General features: G+C 42.7%; 1 protein-coding gene across 10 annotated transcripts in view; it reads right to left on the bottom strand.

The window, feature by feature from the left end:
- Map3k13 (mitogen-activated protein kinase kinase kinase 13) overlaps positions 1–20,742 on the bottom strand; it is a 146,665-nt gene that overhangs the window by 28,261 nt on the left and 97,662 nt on the right. For all 10 annotated transcript variants that reach the window (XM_085832432.1, XM_085832433.1, XM_029470554.2 and 7 more), the window contains 3 exons: positions 11,778–12,334; positions 6,227–6,410; positions 975–1,166 (listed from right to left, as the gene is read on the bottom strand). In XM_085832432.1, coding sequence (XP_085688558.1) covers positions 975–1,166; positions 6,227–6,410; positions 11,778–12,249 — 848 coding nt within the window. In that variant the 5' untranslated portion in view covers positions 12,250–12,334. The remainder of the gene's footprint in view (positions 1–974; positions 1,167–6,226; positions 6,411–11,777; positions 12,335–20,742) is intronic.

Genomic DNA, 20,742 nt, shown 5'->3' with positions numbered 1-20,742 from the left:
CAAGCCACTGAGTCTTCTAGCCTATTTTCTCTCTATAACCCACGAATGGGATGATGGCTTCATATTCAAGAGATGTGCCTGAGCTAAGAAGAGCGCTGAGTCTTTCCCGTGCGGAGGATGGGCACTGATAGCCAAAGTTCAAGCAGGTTCCTACAAGGCTTGCTTTGCTTTTCACAAGAGCCATTTACAATGGGTCCTGGAACGAACTGCTTTTGCTAGTTTTAAAGGTGTATACAAATGAAAATATTGATACTCCCCCACCCCCTACACACACTCACACACACACACACACTGACTTCACCTGAAGAAACTCTTTCAACCTGTTAGAACATTAATGGTTTGGGTGCTGGGCCCTAAACACTACAGGGACCTATTTCTTACAGCCATTATGAATTTTGTATGTGCTTGTTTCTTCCTGTGTTACACTCTCAGAAGCTCAGAGCCAAGCCTGAAGTGTGCCTCAGATAACTGTACTGAGCCTGTGGTCTGACTCTTGTGACTGCGTCTCCCCCTCTCTGTGCTGGAGACTGAATCAAGCATCCCACTGTGGCTGAGCTGTGTTTCCAATCTGTCTCTGTCTCTTATTCAACCATTTTTTAATTTTGTTGTGTTAGAAACATTTCTGAAAGTCAATTAAACGGTTTTTAAAGTAGAGGACACCACAGTCCAAGGTTTCAGGTAGAAAACGGCAGCATGAACTATCTGATGTGATGAAAGATGACTGCTCTGGAGCATGGTGAAGTTGCTGCAGAGCTGTACATTTCAAGCCACAGAAGGGAGAGCCTGAGTTAAGGACCTGGACAAGTCTCCACGGTAAGTGATGAGCTCAACTTCTGTGCTAAGATGTGCAAACTGTTATCCACCGCGCAACGGAAATCGAATTACAAGTCTGAGACCCTCGGCCACACTTGATAAAGATGTCTTACTTCAAGATCAGAAAACAAAACAGGTGAGCACAGAGCTCTAGGACTCACTTGGGCGACTTGAGGTCACGGTGTATAATCTTGTGGAGATGGAGATAATTCATCCCACTGGCGATTCCCGTGGACCAGTCCACGAGCAGCCGGGGCGTGATCTTCCGGCCAGCTCTCAGGACCTCGTACAGCTGTCCGTGGGCACAGTACTCCATGATGATGCAGTAGCACGGGGCCTGAGTGCAAACACCCCTTGAAGAAAACATATGCGAGTGAGTCCATGAACATAGACAGTATACCTGCATACACATCTGCATCTTGGGAATGTTTAACAAGGCTCACTCCTTACCCAAATGATACCAAAATAATACAGATAACAGTTCTTGGTTCTTAAATAAGAATTGTATCTTTCTGGTCTGCTGATTTCTCTGGTAAGTATATAGGTGATTTCTGCTTTTTTCTTAAGTCTAGACAGCAACAGGCTGTGCTAATCTGGTAGTTTTGTGTGACGCCATTCACTGTGAGACAGAAAGTATTCTTTTCTGGTGCTTGGATAGACTGGATGAGCTGAGGTTTTTTTTTTTTTAAATCATTAAAGTAATTTAAAATATTTTCCCTTTAAACATAAACAGATTTAATGGCATGTACAGAGAATTAAAGTGTTTATATTTTTATAATTGCTTATTAAATTTTAAATTACTCAAATTTAAAATAATTAGACTGAGGAAATTAATAAATAAATAGAAAAGTTAAAAAAATGGATCAACTTTCTATCTTCCATATAGTTCTGTCAAACTAATTTAGAATAAAGCTAACATTATATCATATTATACATCTACACAAGTGATAGTTCTATTGATTCCTATATCTTCCATCAAACTTGTCTTGTTCATTTAAGTCCAAAGGGATCTTTTTTCTCTCAGTAGCCATGAGTTTTCTCTGTTTACACAGACTGCAGACTCCGAAGGTGATGGTGGTCTTCGGGGTCTCTTTTCTGTGAGGCCTGAGATGTCTAACTTCACTCCAGCCCTCACAGCTGATAGGCCCTCACAATTAAATTGGGAGAGACAAGGGTGTCTATCATCACAGGATAGACTTAACCTCTCCCATGTTTACAGGGAAGGCTCAGGGTGAAAGTGAGTTACTTTACCATACTGGATCCATTCAGTCAGTCAGTGACAAGCGAGTCTAGCTTCAAAGCCCAGGTCCTGGCCCTTACTATATTATACTCCATGTGTTTTAAATTTCTGCATAAAGAGTCATATTGGGGATTCCTATGTTAATGCCGTTAGCTCACTAACTAGAAATAATGTGAACTGTACATCATAGTTCTGTTTTCAAGATGGATCCATTTGGTAAGTATGCTCAGACACCCTCAGACTCTCCAGGGAAGTTACCAGAGCATGAGGACCAGGACAGAGACAGTCTTCAGCTGGCCGCCCATTCCTGTCTCCCAGGCTGAGGCGGGAAGCAGTGGCGGGAGGGATTAGGGTGCAGCATAAGTCACTGACATGTACCCAAATGTCAGCCTTCACTTTGCCTGCCTTCTGGAGCTGTGGGACTCCACACTACACCCTTGACTTCACTCCAGAGTGGATTTTGAGGCACCCATGAGCACCCAGCCTGAACAAGCCCCAGAAAGCAGGACTTTTGTTGCAGAATGGCATGGTACCACACATTTTATTTCACCTCAGAGGAACAGCCCACCACAGAGTTAGAGCTAGAAGAACAATGAGCTTCATATCCTCTCTCCCAATTACAGCAGCCATCACCTGCATACAGTCCCTGTCACCACTTTCTTGTTCTGTCTACACATGATTCGGGACCCACACGTACATCTGTTTACATCAGTGGATATGTGTAAAATGTCTGTATAATGAGGGAGAACAATCAGTTATTATTTTTTTAATCAAATGCTACAAAGACATCAACTACTCTTTTATCATTTTCTAGGATGCCTAGAATTCTTGACTTTTAATGGAAAATTTTGGGGGAAACTCAGTGAAGCATATGTGAACAACCACAAATAGGTAATTGATCACTGCATAGGAACCACTCGGAATAATGTAATACACACAAGAAAGCAAGGACAATTATGCTTGCGTGGACTCAGCATCTACCCAGCCGGCACACAGATGGAAATGGTCTAACAGAGATGCATCTTGTGAGCTTTTCTTCTAACTTTGACAGGTGAGGAGTCATCATTCCACCTGTCCCCTACTGTGACAAGGCTTCCAGGCAGCTAGAAATAACAGCTTTGTCATCAGTTTTAATTACTACCTTCTCTTGGGATTGAATTCTATTAGAAACAGTCAAGTTGGTTTTTCTAAAAATAAGAAAAAATGACTGTTGTCTTCCCATCTTGTACTTTCTTTCTGTGTGTTGCTCTTACTAACTTCAAATGAATCTGTAAGCACAGAAAGATGTGCTAAGACTCACCCATGCCTTCCAGAGAAACTTAACTGTGACTCACTGACCAAAGCAACAAATGGCATGTGACTGTAAACATGACTCGGTCTGAGGGGTCTTAGGCTCACCATGCAGAAGGAGAGATGATTTGAATGTGTTCAGTGTAGGGAGTCAGGCCACAGCACAGCCTGGGAGGCTCTCCTTCCAGTGACACACAGCTTCCTGCCTTCCAGAAAGCCCAAAGGCACACGGTAGTCAGTCCTAGTGATCTAGGTTTCAAAGCTTGCTCTTAGTCCCCTCTTCCATGAAGGAACGCACAATCATTTCAGTGAAGGAAAGTGGAAGAGAAAAGATGGCTCTATTTGTCTGTCTGCCGAATACTATCCTTCTGTTAATTTGAAATTTATTGGCTCTGGAAAAATTACATTTAGCCTCTAAAGTCTAACATTTTCACCAGAGCACTCGATGACAGGATTATGACAGCAGCTGTTCTCTGCACAGGTCGCTGCCGCAGCCTCTGTATTCCAGAGGATTCAGGTCCTCTTCCCACACCTTTTGCTTGCTGTAAGGGCTCTCACAAGGGAATCCAAACTGCATCCCATAAAACTGTACCCAAGAATTAACTCTATTGCTCTCTCTGGGGATATGAGACACATGGCATCTTTACTTCATGAAAGTAGTTTTCCAGAGGAGGAGCCCTTGGGGCTGCTCCAGAAAGTTGCTCCTGAGTTAAGGAAGGACAATTTGTAATTTTTTTCCATGCTTGCTAAAGCCTCATTGGTTTTACCATACTACCTCCCAAAAGTTTAAAATAGGGTCCAACATGCCAAAGATCCTTTTCCATCTTCTGTCTCACTTGGGCCACAGCCCCTGTTCTCCATTCTTCCTCTTCTAATACTTGTCCAGGGTTGTGGACAGACAGCATAAAGACAGACAAGGCAGGAAGCTCAAGGGAGAGGCTCAGGCAGAAGGAAGCGCAGCTGAGCCTGGCACTTGCAGCTAGTGCTGCAGCGTATTAGTGCCACTCTTAGCATACCCACTCCAGTGCTTCCTACCAATTTACCTGAGACTGGCCTCTTCAGTTAGAACCCTTCTTAAACCATGGGTTGGAACCCCACATGGGACCACAGTGGAAGGGTCAGAAAATGCCTGGCAATGGTAACATGTTTCAGAATGTACAATGAATAAAATTAATTCAAAAATCAAACACACAGTGAATCCAAGTGCGCCTGGACCTCATGGTGGCCCTGGTCTGATCTAGACTCTGCTTGCTGTCAGCCACAGACACCATCAAACACTGTAATACCTCAGCTCACACTAGAGACTGAATATTATGGATTTTTATTTCTACTGTATCTTTTTCTGTTCTTACAGAAAGATAATAATTCAACTATGGAAAACAAACACTTTAGTGTTTTCTTATCATTCTTTAGCAGGTTAAGTGCAGATAAATCTTGCAAATCAGCAAACCTTTGGATTGTTGTGTTAGAATTCTGCATTTCATGTATGTGTGTGTGTGTGTGTGTGTGTGTGTGTGTGTGTGTGTACACGTGTATGGCTGTGCATGTGTGCACATGTGTGTATGCAGGAATGCTGGCCTATGGGGCATAGAAGGAGGCCAAAAGTTGACATTAGGGAATCCTTCTTAACGACTTCACATCATTTCTTGAGACAGTGTCTCCCACTGAACTTGACCTTGCTGTTTTGTCCAGACTGGCTAGCCTGTGACCACCAGAGCACCAGGAATGAGTTGCAGCTCGCTCAACACTGGAGTTTTGGGCAAACACCCTCACATTCAGGATTTGGGGAGCTGGGATCTGAACTCTGGTCTCCACACTGGATAACAAGCACTTTATTTACAGACCATCTCCCCAGCCCTAAAATGCTTGATTCTAAAATTACTATTTGAGATGCATAAAAGGCCATTGAGTTAGTTTTACCTTGGGATTAAGACAGGATTTCCAATGATTTCAGAGACAGCCCTGAACATGCACACTTCTGCCATCTTATACTATGTATTTGTGTATGTGGTGTTCTCAGCACAAACAGCTATGAAATCAAAGTATCAGACAACTCAGAAAAACACTGGAGATAGTGTGCATCCTGCAGAATTAAATAGTCAGCCAAGACTTAATTATCTATGAAATTCTTTATGAATTTATGACTCAATATTAGGAAGTGCAAGTGCAATTACACGGGCGAGGAAGGGCTGTGAATAGAAAGAGAAGAAACAGTGGATTTACACACATACTTGAACACAACTGCTTTGTGAAATGAATGCATCACCAATGACTCTACAATTGGATTTAGAAAGCCATGTTTGGTGTTTCTAGGAGAGGGATGAAGTAAAACCCGATGCTGTTATATAGAGACACCTGTCTTCATGAGTTACTATTTAAGAAAGATGTTAACAGACACAATATATGCTGTCACCGAGGGAGGACTGGTTACGTCACTTGAGATGCCAGAGTTGTTGTAACTGAATTTCAGGCTGTTGTTGGGTACTCTGTGAAGTGTCCTTTACTACTTAACTGATATGGCTGATCTACAGTGGCAGGGCTCTCCTCCCTCCCTCCTGTGCATTTAGTACATGTCCTTGCAAGATGGACTCCTAGATTAAAAGGCTTGAGGATATGACTCAGGCTTCACAGTCCACACTAGCACTGTGCTAAGCCTATCAAGGGATTTTGAGATATCTTCCAAAGCAGAAACCTAAGTGTATACAATGGAGGAATAAAGTAGCCCTATTTCTCTAAAACCAGTCCGCAAACAAAGCCATCCCACTAACCAACCAACCAAGCACCCACCACCCACCCACTCACCTAGCTAGCTAACTAACTAACTAACTAACTAACTAACTAACTAACTAAGCAAACAGCCCAGCTGAGCAAGTGCCGACCTACTTGAAGGCGATGATGTTAGGGTGCTTCAGCTTCCTCAGATGCTTGATGTCCGTCTCATTTTGTTCTCTCACCTTCTTGATGGCCACCTCCTCTGCTCGGAATTTGCCCAGGAAGACAGCTCCTTGGGCTCCACTACCCAGCCATTGCAGCTCTGAGATTTCCTCAAACGGCACTTCCCAAGTATCTAGGCACATGATCAAGAAACAAGCTCAGAATTTGCTGAGACCATTCTACAGGCTATTCTGAAGGTACCAACGTTACCCTATCTGGAACAGCCCTACTCTCTGATTCCCACCAAAAGACATGACCTTCCTTTGAGCCTTGGCACTACAGGTCACATACTGGTAAATATTCATTTTTAACTGCTTAACTCAAGCAGGCCTGAGATCTTAGGAGACTTCCTCCAGAAATCCATACCCTGACACACAGCAACCTCTCCCCTGTTAAGCAGGGATAACCAGTGGCCCTTCTGTCTCCACACTGCCATCCTTCCTCCATCACCCACCACAGGTGCATTTTCATTCTTCTGGATCACTCATGCAGATGCTCAATGAATCCTCCCTGGATCCATCTCAAAGACATCCTCCTAACAGCCAGACTTTGCGGAACACTTTTCTCAGTGTTTGCCTTTACTGAGTACTTACCACATACCAGAAGCTAGCAGAGTGGTTGAATTTTAGCAGAGTCATGTTTAATTTTACCACCTTTATGTCTCTGGCCTAATTTTTTTAAATCCACATATTCTTTTTGGTGTGTATGTGTGTGTGTGTGTTATATGAATATATACATGCAAACATCATGTGGAAGGCAGAGGACAACTTTTCGGAGTCAGTTTTCTTCCATCCCAGAACCTGTGGATCAATCTCCGGTCCTTAGGTGTGGTAGTTTGAATAGGAATGTCCGCATGTCCTCATGTTTGAATAGGAATGTCCCCATGTCCTCATGTTTGAATAGGAATGTCCCCATGTCCTCATGTTTGAATGTTTGGCCATAGGGAGTGGCACTATCAGGAGGCCTTGCCTTGTTGGAGGAAGTGTGGAGGCGGACTTTGAGATCTCTATGCTTAATCTCCTGGCTGTCTTCCGATCCAGATGTAGAACTCTCAGCTCCTCCAGCACCATGTCTGCCCGCATGCTGCCATGCTTCCCATCATGATGATACTGGACTGAACCTCTGAAATTGTAAGGCAGCCCCAATGAAATGTCCTTTGTAGGAGTTGCCTTGGTCGTGGTGTCACCTCACAGCGATGGAACCCTGACTAGGACATCAGGCTTGCACAACAAGTGCATTTTAACCCACTGGACTCATCATAGTTAAAGAGGAGAGAACTAATGCACAGCGTTGAGTGACTACGCAAGCTCACGTGGCTGGTAAAATAGGACCAGCCATTCTAGAAACAGCACCTTCTCTACTGTCCTGCATTGCCTGCCGCGCATGAAGGAGCTGGGGAGGCCCTGGCTATTGTTCACAAACTGTCCACCAAACTGCACTGCTCTCAACTTTTCCCTTCTTTTAAAGAATACTTTTAAAAACTATTCTAAGTAGCCATTGGTAATTTATATTAATGCTTATCTTTTTCTGTATTGGTTTTTAAGATAAAAGCATATATCATTTTTATAATGAATAAAATGGTCTTTTATTCTGAGACAGGGTCTTGTGTAGCTCAGATTGTATGCCTGAGGATGACCTTGGCCCTCCTGCCTCTACTTCCTGTGCCTGAGCTAACAGGCATGTTCCACCACCCAAAGCTTAAGATGTCACAAATAAACAATATATATAAGTAATATACAAATATATAAAATAAGTACAAACATGTAGATAAAACACTGTAGAAATCCACTAACATGCACTTTTAGCTTACAAAACCTAACAAGGAACGCATCTATTGGTCCTCCTCAATGTCCCCTCCCCCTTCTGAAGAGACCATTACCTCAAGAAGCAAATACAGTGGTGTCTGGGGAGGACAAGAACGTCAGTTTAAAAGTCACAAGAGATTCCAGACTCACCCACAAATGGTCTGTGGAACACTAACTGAAGTAGCCCTGAGTTCTTGGTTGTAAATCTGTTTTAGTCTTTAAAAACAAATGAACTCTCTGCCCACTGTGTCCATCAGAGAGTAGGGACAGTTACTCACCATCCAGGAGAGAGAACCTCTTACAGTTCACGTCATAATAAAACGTGGTTTCTCATAACGGTACTAAAGCTTGACCACAACATAACTGGAAGACCACGCAGCACTGTTCACCACCGGGCCATCTCTGCAGGCCTCATACTATAAATGCAAATAAAAGATGCCCTTTCTTCATCTATTTCCTCAGAGTGAACCCTTGGTTGGAGTACAAACAGTCTCACAGCCTTGGGGATAAGGCATTCTGAGCAGGTACACAGAAGGATTTCCGTGGTTGATGCTGACAGTACTGACATCCAGAAATGCTGGTTTCATCACACTATGGCAGTAATGAGCATATAATTGTTGTTTCATTTTAATTCCCAACTTCCAGTACATGTGTCTTCTAAGTGTGAGTGGGTTTGTCAGTGATAAATGTTTTGTTTAGCATCTGCTCATCAGAAGTGGAGAGGCTTTGGAAGCTATCTGCTCAGGCCGTACATTCTCCTGTTTATCACTTCCCTTTGTATTCTTTTCTAGTTCCCTGCACAGTCTGTAGTCTGGCTTCTGTGCTTCTCTATCATTGATTTTTAAAGATGGCGCCATGTAAAGACATTTGCCATCAAGTCTACAGACTTAAGTTTGACCCCCGGGTCCCTGAAGGAGAAAACCACAAGTTGTCCTCTGACCTCCACACACATGCTGTAGTATGCATATACAAACACACATGTGCACACACACACACACACATACAAACACACACAAAATAAATAAAAAAGTGTCTCTTTATAGTCATGTGGAGTTTATTTTGGTATATGGTATGAAGGATGATGCAATTCTATTCTTACCTATATAAATATTTAGTGATTTGTTAAATAGTTCTCTCTTTCAGACTTCTTTATGATGCTCATACTATAATTATTATATTTTCAGAAGCAATGTCTATTAATTAGCAGTTTTATAAAGTGGGAAGTGAATTATTAAACTGCAAATGACATGCATTTGGCATTGAACTCCCAACTGTTGACAGTATCATAATAATGCAATTCTCCACCAGTGACAGCTCCTGCTGCAGACATTCTCTGCAGCCAGTGAAGCCTCGGCATCCCCAGAGATGAAGGCTCTGCATGGGCAACTGGAGAGGGCACAGAGAGCATGAGACAGGCACCCAAGCCAGGCTCCCAATAACTGATTGCCAGAACCAAAATGTGGTGATGCCAACTTCGTCTTCTTTGTTTAACTTCACAGGTTAACTATCAGTAATTAGGAAGGGACCTGATTAAATACTGATAATTAACCTGTAAGGAGAGGCTAAAGGAGAGGCCAAGACAGGACAAAGTAGAAGTAAGAGAGTCTTAAAGACACATAGAACTGAGCCCCTAGAGAGCCGCACAGGAGATCACTAATGCGACTGGCCCACTGTTTTTACACCTGTACACTGGCACTTCCCCAGAGCTGTCTGTCCTGTTTAAGCACCATGACTACTATTTCTTATCTGATATCACCGTGATCCACAGACTGAGGAAGCCCCTCATGCCTGGATGCTTTAAGGCTTTGTCTGTGCACTCGGATCTGGCCATGGCAGTATTGGGTGATACTGCAAACTACTTGGCAATAAACGGTTTCAATGTACTACTTTAGCATCACGACTACAACTTAACAGTATCCTAAAAGGAAGATGCAGACATGATACTTCAAAAGCCTAGTGATACTTGTGATCCACACCAAACCCAGGGGTGCATCTCTCATCGTTTGGTGGCCTGTGATGCAGGATTAAAGATTAGCTTCCTGATCCTGACAGGAGAAGCACAACATTCGATTCTGGCTGACAAGTCACTTTTTGAGGCCACAGCAGCACCAGCCTTCAGTAGGATATACTATAGGCCTGATAGACTGGGCTTGTGTCTTAATTATTTCCAAAATGAGCCTTTCTGAAGGTCACATGATCAACTGGAAGATGAGTTAAATATAAATTTGTAGAACAATAAAAGTCAAACAATGAAAGGGCTTCTTTTAGCAAGCATGGATAATAATTTGTCTGAGTCTGAAGCTCAGTGTTACACTCGGATACAGAGATCTCCAGGTTAGGATGCAAATTAGCACTGAACAAGCAGAGGCTCTGAGAACCAAATGGAGCTTATAGAGGAAGTAGCTATCGTTTGGTTCTGTGAGAAACAGAACAAAGCTCTTCTAAAGCAAACCAAGGCTAGGCATGGTGATACACACCTGCAATCCCAGCACACTAGAGGCTGAGGCAGAAGGGATGCTGAGAGTTAGAGGCCAACCTGGGCTACATAGGGAGTCCCTGGATAGCCATGGCTACAAAGCAAGACCTAGTCCCCAAAACAACACAAAAATTACAAATGAATAACTAAGCAGAGGGCTGGGGTGTGGTTCAGAGGTACAGCTGTGTATGTGTGGTACACACACCCCTCCCCAATACTGTCCTTTGACCTCCACATGCCCAGCCCCCAGGTACATACACACATACGCTCATACAAAACAAATAATAAAAAGAAATGATATGCTCTGCAAAGCAGAGGCTTCTGTATTCTGAGTCTGCTGCACCTGTGTTGCAAGACAAGACTTCTTTTTTATTACAACATAAGGCAGGCCTGGAATCTGATGGGCTGGGGTGGCGTCAGTTTGGTTTTGAACTAGTCAAGTGGCCATCGGGCTTGTTTAGACCTGTGTTTTTGTTTTTTAAGTGACAGTTTCATTATGTTGCTTAGGAATGGCCTAACTTAGCTCAGGTAACCCGCCTGCCTCAGCCTCTGAATAGTTGAAAAGTATAAGACCATGCTACTGTGCCGTGCCTGACTTTGGCCATCAGACTTTGTTTGTTTTGTTTTATTTTGTTTTGTTTTGTTTTGTTTTTTTCGAGACAGTGTAGCCCTGGCTGTCCTGGAACTCACTTTGTAGACCAGGCTGGCCTCAAACTCAGAAATCCACCTGCCTCTGCCTCCCAAGTGCTGGGATTAAAGGAGTGTGCCACCACTGCCCCGTAGACTTTTTTTTTTTCCTTTTTTCTTTTGGTTTTTCGAGACAGGTAGACTTTTTGATCCTATAAATGATCAGTAAGAAAACAAACGAACCCATGATGCCAATCATTCATAAGTTACATATCGATACAATTATATTAAACTATTAGATATCTTCAAATAACAGACATCTTAAATGAGACAAACAAATGGGCTTCTTTCTCTTCATGACCTTACATGTGCTCTCTACTCCACACACCATTAGGCCGCTGGACCACAAAGTCTATTTGGCTCTAAATAAGAAGGAACCCCTAAGCATGAACTTGCTCCATTCGGAGTCTGTAGGAAAGTGAAACGGGTGGACATCTGGCCTCACTGTTGACCCACTCCTTAAAGATTACCCAGTTACTGGTAGAGTGTGCTACAAGAAGTGCCTTCCCAGGACACACATGCTCTGGCTTACCTTGCTGCTGCAGCTTGTAATCAGTGGAATATGCCTTCCCAATGATATTCCACACAGGCCTGAGACATCCAAACAGTCCTTCGAGAAACCCGCCACTGCCGCTGCCTGACCTGCTGAACTGAATCTTGATGTCTTCTGGTCCGTTCGTGTTCTCTCCATCCACAGTGTTGCTGTTCCCCAGAGACAGGGTCATCTCTGACTCATCCTGTTCCCTTAGCTGAAGAACACTGTTCTCAAACTGGCCCCTGGAATCCTCGCTTACACTGGTCAACACTGTTGTGGAGATCGGGCTGCCTGTGATCTCCATCAGCTCTGACTGTATAGTCCCCCTCTCCTGAGGGTCCTCAGGGAGCTTGGGTGAAGGGTGGTTCCCCATAGCTGCAAGCTCATTCCGTCCACCAGAGGTTTTGTTCTCAGTCAAGGGCAAGTGTGGTAAAGAGGAGCAGCTCAGGTGCTCCTGAGGGTTGGCCATTGTGCCATGAGGGTGACCCAGGTCCTGAGATGACAGTCAGAAGATTACAGCAACAGAGGTTTGATGCAAGAGAGGACTCCAAAACCTGGAGAAAAAAGGAGACCATGAGGCCACTCTTTCCTTAGTACCTACACTCCTCCACTTCTGATTACACAACCAAAACACTGAAACATGGCTGGAGAGATGCTCAGTGATTAGAGCTGACAGCTCGTCTGGGGACCTGGGTTTGGTTCCCAGCACCCACATAGCAGCTCACGACTCCTGTCACTCCCGTGCCAGGGGATCTAATACTTCTGACTTCAGTGGGCTCCAGAATGCACATGGTTCACACACACACACACACACACACACACACACACACACACACACACAGGGAAACACATATATACATAAATTTAAGTAAATATTCTTTTAAAAAACTGCTGAAACCAAGAGGAGGTTGGGTACAATGGAATACAGGGCAGCAGTGAAAAATAATGCACTTACTATCATGAGAGACTGTTCATGACAAATCACTATAAGGAACAGTTAGGATAATATATGTGACACATGCTTGAGAAAGTATTAGAAGGATATAAACGCACAAATTCCAGAAAAGAAACTGGAAGGACTCATACAAAAAATGAACAATAATTCATTTCAGGGGGTCGAACTTCAAAGCTAAGCAGTTTTGATTTCCATGGTGTCCCAGCATGCTCTATTAACAGCCATTTTGTTTTGAGACAGATTGCCACATGGTCCTCTCTCTTCCTTCTCCCTCTATTACTATTTTAATCAGAAAAGAATCTCCTTACAACAAGGGAAACCCATGATACATACATGCATATGATATATAGACTACTGTATGCTTCAGCCCCTCTTCCTCTCTTTGTTCTGGTGTCTTAGGCTGGAGTAACTTCTACAGCTCTCAGTTCACACAGACAAAAATCACAGGTGCACAGCAGGGTAAATTCCTGAGCTATAACGGGTTTTGTCAATCTAGGGCAACACACCTAAGCCCCGGGTTTTTAATTATTCTTCTCTTCTGATCTACCCACCAGAAACACTGGGGAAGGTCTGAACCTCTGAAAACAAAGGTTTGCCGTAGATTATCAGATGGCAAAAATCTATCTCAAATTTTCTGAAAGCAGGATAAGACTCTTATCCCAGAAACAAATGAAAAGCTGGTAAATGAGGTGATGTTAGCCTAGAATGTTTTCCCACAGCAAAGGAGACAATCTAATGTCTTGAAGAGTCAACTCATAGGATGGGAGGAAATAGTCATGTACTACACATCTAATAAGAGATAATATCTAGACTGTATAAAAACCTCAATTCAATAGCATTGGAAACGGGCAGTAAGCTTAAGCAGGCAGAGTCAGCACGTAGTCAAAATCCCTCTGAGAAAATGCTCAGCATCAACTCACCAGGCTTGTGTAAAATCAGAACCACAGGGAGACAGCAAGCAAGGGCAAGGGCCGACTGCCATCAGTCAGCTGTGAATTAGTACAGCCACTGTGGAAAACAGCATGGTAGTTTTGCAGAGCTATCAAGTGACCCAGCAATGTGCTCCTGTCTAAAGGACATGAAATCAGTCTGTCAGAGAGACATCTGGAGTCTCACATTTACTGTAGCATTAGTCACAACAAGTGCAGACCTAGGGGTCCATCAATGGAGGGACAGAAAGAGAAACTGTGGCAGATACACAAAAGTTGTATATCATCCAATGCAACATTACTCAGCCATAAAAGGGTGCTATCCCATCATTTGTGACAATGTGTATGGAACCAAAAGACACCGTGAGAAAAATAAACCAGTCACATTGCAGCAAGAAAGACAGACCCGAGCTTCCATAGAAAGGGGCGGTGAGAGCCCATGGTGAATCATAAGTTAGTTGGTCCATGTAGCCCAAGAACAAGAGAGAGATGATTCAATCAGTAACCTACAAAATCAATCAAATGAGAGAGAGGCAGGGGCAAAGAGAAGAGAGAGAGGCACCAAGGTGTCCCTGATTGGAGGAGTAACACAAGACTCCTGTTGGGCTGCTCAACAAGTTGGCCCTTAGCAAGCAAAGGCTCCTGCCTCCAAGACTGGCAGATGACCTGAGTTCCATCTTAGGAGCTACATGACAGAAGGAGGAAACCAACGTCCCCAAGTTTTCCTCTGAAAACTTGTGGAGACACACATACTGTGGTGCATGAGCCCATGTGTGAACACACACACACACACACATGCATACACATACAGATACACATATACACACAAACACTTAAATACATCAACTCAATAAAAAAAATGACCGATTTCAATAAAGATTGCCTCAGTCTCTGTTCAGCTGCTGACATAAGGTCCCATCCGTGCCACTAATCTAGGTGGGAGTGTGAGTGTCCCTCTCTCTTTAGAAGGCAACTTGGGAGTTCATCTCACTTTCTTTTTCCTCTTTATTGAAAATAGATTTTTTTTCATACAACATATTCTGATTACAGTTTTCTCTCCCCCTTCTCCTCCCAGACTCCCCATCTCCCCTCCCTTGCAGATCCACACCTGTTCTGTCTTTCATTAGAAACAAACAGGCATTTATGAAAATGAAAAACAATACAATAAGATTAAAAACAAACAAGCAAACAATGATATCGGTTTCCTTAATCAATCTTCTTTCATTTCCCTCGAGTCTTTCCTTCAAGTCTTTATTCCTCATCAGAATGGGACACTGTGAACCTGAAAAGCCACTGGCTGGGATAGGGAAGACTGGCTGAAGCTGGACACAGAACAGGAAACATTATGGGGAGCCAAGAAGGAACAGGAGCTCCCTCACCCTGGAATCCAGCAGAGCAGAGTCCCACCACGGCTGCTTGGAACTTCCTAGGAATCTCACCAGGAAGTCCACTGACAGGGCAAGGACCCGTTCTAACCCTGTGCAAACCTAGTGGCTTCTAGTTTCACCTTTATAATTACACCCAGGGCATTCTGGGGCCACTTCGCTTCTTCCACTTAACAGAGGAGAAAAGAGAAGGGTTTCTTAGCAACCTTCTGAGATGTAACTTGAGAGCACCTAAAATGTTATATCAGGTTAATATTAAGGCAATTAATTATTTCTCTACTATCCCTTGGGAAACACATCACACATCTGGATGCAGCTTCCTTTGCTCTGTGTGGTTCTTTCACTGCACTTAAACATACACTAAAAAAAAGCCTCCACCAGGTCTTCAACCCTGCTTTGCTTCATTGGCTAGCCTTAAAACTCTTCTCCATGCCAAAGCTATCAGTCCTTAGGCTGGATCCCCAGGCTGCTAAGGGTGATCAGGTGGAACTATGTCTCTGTTCTCTTACAGACACAACAGCAACTAGTACCAGATGGTCTCAGGCACATGCAGAATCAAAAATAGAAAACTGCTCAAGACAGATCAAGGATATTCTGAAGGACAGTGTCCCTCACTTTGGCTATCAGACTGCTGAAATGACAGACCCCAAGAAATGGGAGGAGAAAACAGCTGAAGTCCAGGGCCCAACAGAGGAGAAACTTGTCTCCCAGAGGGAGATCTGAACTTGTGGAAGGGCCTTTCAGGAGAAACTAGAGCTGAGACAATCATGGCTGCTCAGTGGATAGGACCATACACCGTGGCTGTGCGTGACTCTGGCTCTTTATTTAAGCCTACACACCACACCAAGACCTTGAAGACGGATTCAGGGTAGGAGTGGGAGTCAGCCTTTTCTCAATATGGCCACACATTGACCCCACCCCCACCCCTTTTATCTCTGTATTTGGCTTCTGAGGACAGTTAGCTGTGCCTCACCCGTTAGATATGCTAGACCTTAATAACTCTGCTATCACACTGGAGAATATGGGGGAAGGAGAGATGGAGACAGGTCATAGTGGTGTGTGCCTGTAATCCCAGCCCTTGGACCTAGAAGCAGGTGGATCAGAAGTTCAAGATCAGTCCGGGCTAAGTGAGACCATGTCTCAAAAAAGAAAGCAGAAGAAAAAGTATTCTGAGGGGAAGGGGGGATGGCTCAGCAGGCAAAGTGCTTGCCTAGGAAGTCTGGTGATGAGATCAGCCCACGGCCTGCACTTCATTACTCCACACTGTGGAAGCCATAGTTCTTCAGGCCATGCCCTGTCCTCCACACTCCATAGCGGCCTTTGACTCCATTTTAAGGGTGGAGAATGACTGCATACCTGGGTGGACATGCAAACCACACCATCTGTCCTGCAGCACCACAGGCTGATGAACACATTATCTCTGGGAGTAGGAAGTGTGCTGGGGGTTGAAGACAACTCTAATGCTAGTGTGGCAAGCAGTTTAATTCTGATTGCCCTTGACTGGGTTGTTAACACCTGGCACAGTAATGACGCACACGTTGTGGCTTGTCTGTGTGGGTGCTTCCAGAGAGGACCAGCTAGGAGAGAGTCTATTCTTGAGTATGGGTATTGTCATTTCATGGGTTGAATTTCTGGGCTGGATAAAAAGGTAGAATGGAGAGAGCAGGTGAATATTGTCATTCCTGTTCTCCACTTCCTGATGTGCCTAAAAGAGTCATCTTAAAGGACAGCAAATTCCATAATAGCCCCCCAATCAGATGTGTACCAGGCTAGAAACCCCCTCGGTTGCCATTTCTTATAAAACCTTGTCCTGATGAGAGCACGGGGATTCACCCTCCTGATCTGCTCTGCCAGAGACAGCAGTGCAACCCAAGCTCCAGCTTGAAATAAAGAGACCCCAGTGTGATTGCATTGGAGTCGACTCCTTGGTGGTCTTTTGGGGCTCACAAAGGAGGCACAGTGAGAGTACTCTTGTCAGGTTTTTGGATGCAATGGTGGAAAAGTTACTAATAAGACAGGGCAGAGGTAAGAGGCAGAATTGGAATTAGACCTTACATGTGAAAAAATGTGGGAAAAACATTACAAATGCATGAAAGGGACACATAGGAACTTTGAATTGTAGGCATAGATGAATGAGAGGAATCCCAAGTGGACTAGCCAAGGACCTGAGATTCAAATGTCGTGGAAGAATATTCCCCAAATCAAGAAAAGCTATGGGAGAGATGGTTCGGCTGTTAAGAGAATTTGCTGCTCTTGCAGAGGACCTGGATTCTGTTCACAGCACCCGCAAGACAGCTGACAACCATCTGTAACTCACATAAAATATATAAATCTTGGGGAAATTAAGTAAAAAATAAAAGCACATGTACTTTTAATCAGAATATATTGTATGAGAAAAGAACCTATTTTTAATAAAGGCGGGGGGTGGGGAAGAAAAGGTATACAGATATAGAATGCACACAAAATACCAAATACATAAGACCAGGGAAGAAAATCCCCCATGGCATATCATAGTTAAAACACCAAATATTCAATTCAGAACAAAGGCAAGGTGCTGAAAGCTGCAAGAGAAAAAACATTGAGTCACAAATAAAGGAAAATCTATCCTAACAACAGCTCTTTGTCAATGGGATGTTAAAAGCCAGAAGTGTCTGGAGCAATGTGCTCCCTGTTTTAAAAGACCACAGAGGCTCACAGAGGCTCCTGTACCTACCAAAGCTGTCTACTCCAGTGAAGGGGGTAAAAAAAAAAACTTTCTGTGATATAGACAGCCTCAAAGAGTTCATGTCCACCAAGCCAGTCCTACAGAGACTACTGGAAGCCATACTTCAGACTGAAGAGAGACATAAATATAGCCGAGAATCTATAGAAAGCAAACAAATGGAACTGAACCACTAAATCAGGCCAAGGACACAAACAGAAAAAAAGACAATAATTACATACATCTTCCAAAAATAAACTACTTCTTTAATTTCAGTTTTTAAATTAAATTTTTTGGAAAAAAATATTTTGGGCTCAACCTCTCAAAGGACATCAGAATTAAATGACATCATACATCACATGAACCTAAAATATTTACAGAATATCCCACCCAAACACAAAAGAACATGAATTCTACTCAGCAGCTCAAGGGAAAAAAAAAAAGACACACACACAGAGATAAACTAAATTAATAGAATCAGAAATGAATAAGGAAAAAATTCTAACAGGCACCAAAGAAATTCAGAATGTTATAAAATAAAACTTTAAATACCTGTACTCCATTATGTTAGAAAATCTAAAAGAAACAAACAAATTCCTACATTCATCCAAATCACCAAAGTTAAACCAAGAAGTGATGAATACCCTAAATAGATGCATATTCAAACTGTAATAAAAAGCCTCCTGACAGAACAACAAACAAACAAACAACAACAACAACAACACACACACACACACACAAACCGAGGTCTGAATGGATTCTCAGAAGAATTTGAAGAGGTGTTCAAAGAAGAGCTATATGAATACTTCTTAAATTATTTTTAAAATTAAAAAAGGAAAGGAACAGCAAAGTACTTCCAAACTCCTTTTATGAAGCCAGCATAGATTTAAAAATGCTCAAGGAAATACTTGCAAACCTAACACAGGCAAGTGTCACAAAGGTCATCTTACCCTTATCAAATTGCCTTTACCCTAGAGATACAGGGGTGGTTCTACATACACAAGTCAATAAAGCATATGCGTGGGTTTAAAGACAAATATCGCATGATCATCTCCATAGATGCAGAGAAGTCCTGCAACTAAACTTACCATGCCTTCATGATAAAAGTCCTAGAGATAGTGTGGCTGGAGATTGTACTTCAAAGCAGTGAAGTATATGGTATAACTTGGTATATGCCAACACAATGAACTATATCATATAACTTGGTATATGCCAACACATTGAAGTATATGGTATAACTTGATATATGACAACATAATGAAGTATATGGTATATCTTGGTATATGACAAACCCATAGCCACCATTATCCTCAATGGAGGAAAACTCAAAGCATCCCCCTCAGAGCCGGGAACAAGACAGACTGTCCACTATCCAGCTCCTTTCAGTGTTGGGCCTGAGGCATTAGCCAGAGAAAGAAGACAAGAGGAGGAAATAAAAGGAATACAATCATGAAAAGAGGAAGCCAAGTCACCCCCACTTGCAGATGGCAGGAGGCTTTACATAAGAGATTCCAAAAATTCCACCAGAAAACTTCTTGAAAAGATCCATATTTTCAGCAAAGTAGCAGGACACAAAATCAGCTTACAAAAGTCAGCATCCATTCCTCACACTAATCACAGACACTGAGGAAGGGATCATGCAAACCCATTCACAATGCAGCCAAAAATACATCCAGGGATAAACCTGACCAACGATGTGATAGCCTCTACAATGAGAACTTCACATCTTTAAAGACACTGAGGAAGACTAGAGTCTGGAAAGGTCTCCCGTGGGGTAAGCATTGATAAATTAATATTGTGAAAATGACCATCATACACGAAGAAATGTAGAGATTAATTACAATCCCAATAAAATACCCATCTCATTCTTCATAGAAATAGAAAAAGAATAAAGAACTAGAAAAATCCTAAAATTTATACAGAATCACAGAAGATCCTGGATAGCCAAAGCAATCTGAGAAAAAAAACCCAGTGTTGGAGGAATTGCCATACCAGATTAGATTTCTGGCTATATTACAGAGCTATAGTACTAAAAGCAGCACGCTGCTGAGACATAAACAGACATGTAGACCAATGGAACAACATAGAAGACACAAGTCCATGTAATTACTGCCAGGTTATAGTTGACAAAGATGCTAAAAATACATATTAGAGAAAAGACAGCACTTTCAACAAACAGTTCAGGGAAACTGGTTATTTACACACAGAATGAAATTGTACCCATAGCTATTACCTGCTATACAAATTTATTCCAAATAGATCAAAGAGCTCAATGAGAGACATCAAAGACAAAGGCAGTACCATATAACACATAAAAAAGGTCTCTCTGAATAGGGCTCCATTCACTCGGGAGTCAAGGCCAACAATTAAAAACGGGACCTCATAAAACCAAAGCATTCTGTACAGCAAAAAACAAAGCAACTGAGCGAAGAGGAAGCCGACAGAGTAAGAGACGATCTTTACCATCTGTACACTTACACAGGATTAATATCTCAACTAGACAAAGAGCTCAAAAAACAAACAAAAAATGAAGGGACAAGAAAACAGACAGCCGGTTATAAAATGGGCTGTGGCTAGAACTCAAATCAAGCAGCAAGCATACCTTCTGTGGTTCTCTATGAATTTTAGGATTTTTTCGATTTCTATGAAGAATGAGATGGGGATTTTTATTGGGATTGCAATTAATCTCTACATTTCTTCATGTATGATGGTCATTTTCACAATATTAATTTATCAATGCTTGCCCTGTTGGAGGTCTTTCTAGTTTCTAGTCTTCCTCAATGTCTTTAAAGATGTAAAGTTTTCATTGTATCTTTTAAAGTGTTCTGCAACCCTTGGCAATTAAGGAAATGCAAATTAAAGCTACTTTGAAATTCCATCTCACCCCAGTACGAATGGCTAAGACTAGGAAATAATGAACAGAAATGCTGGTGAGAGTATGGGGGAGGGACCCTCATTCCATGTTGGTGGTAAGAATATGGGGGAAGGGGAC

Source organism: Mus caroli, unplaced genomic scaffold (genome assembly GCF_978045245.1).
Source record: "Mus caroli unplaced genomic scaffold, Mus_caroli_1 scaffold_17, whole genome shotgun sequence".
Taxonomy (NCBI): domain Eukaryota; kingdom Metazoa; phylum Chordata; class Mammalia; order Rodentia; family Muridae; genus Mus; species Mus caroli.
This window is presented reverse-complemented; position numbering and strand designations above follow the sequence as displayed.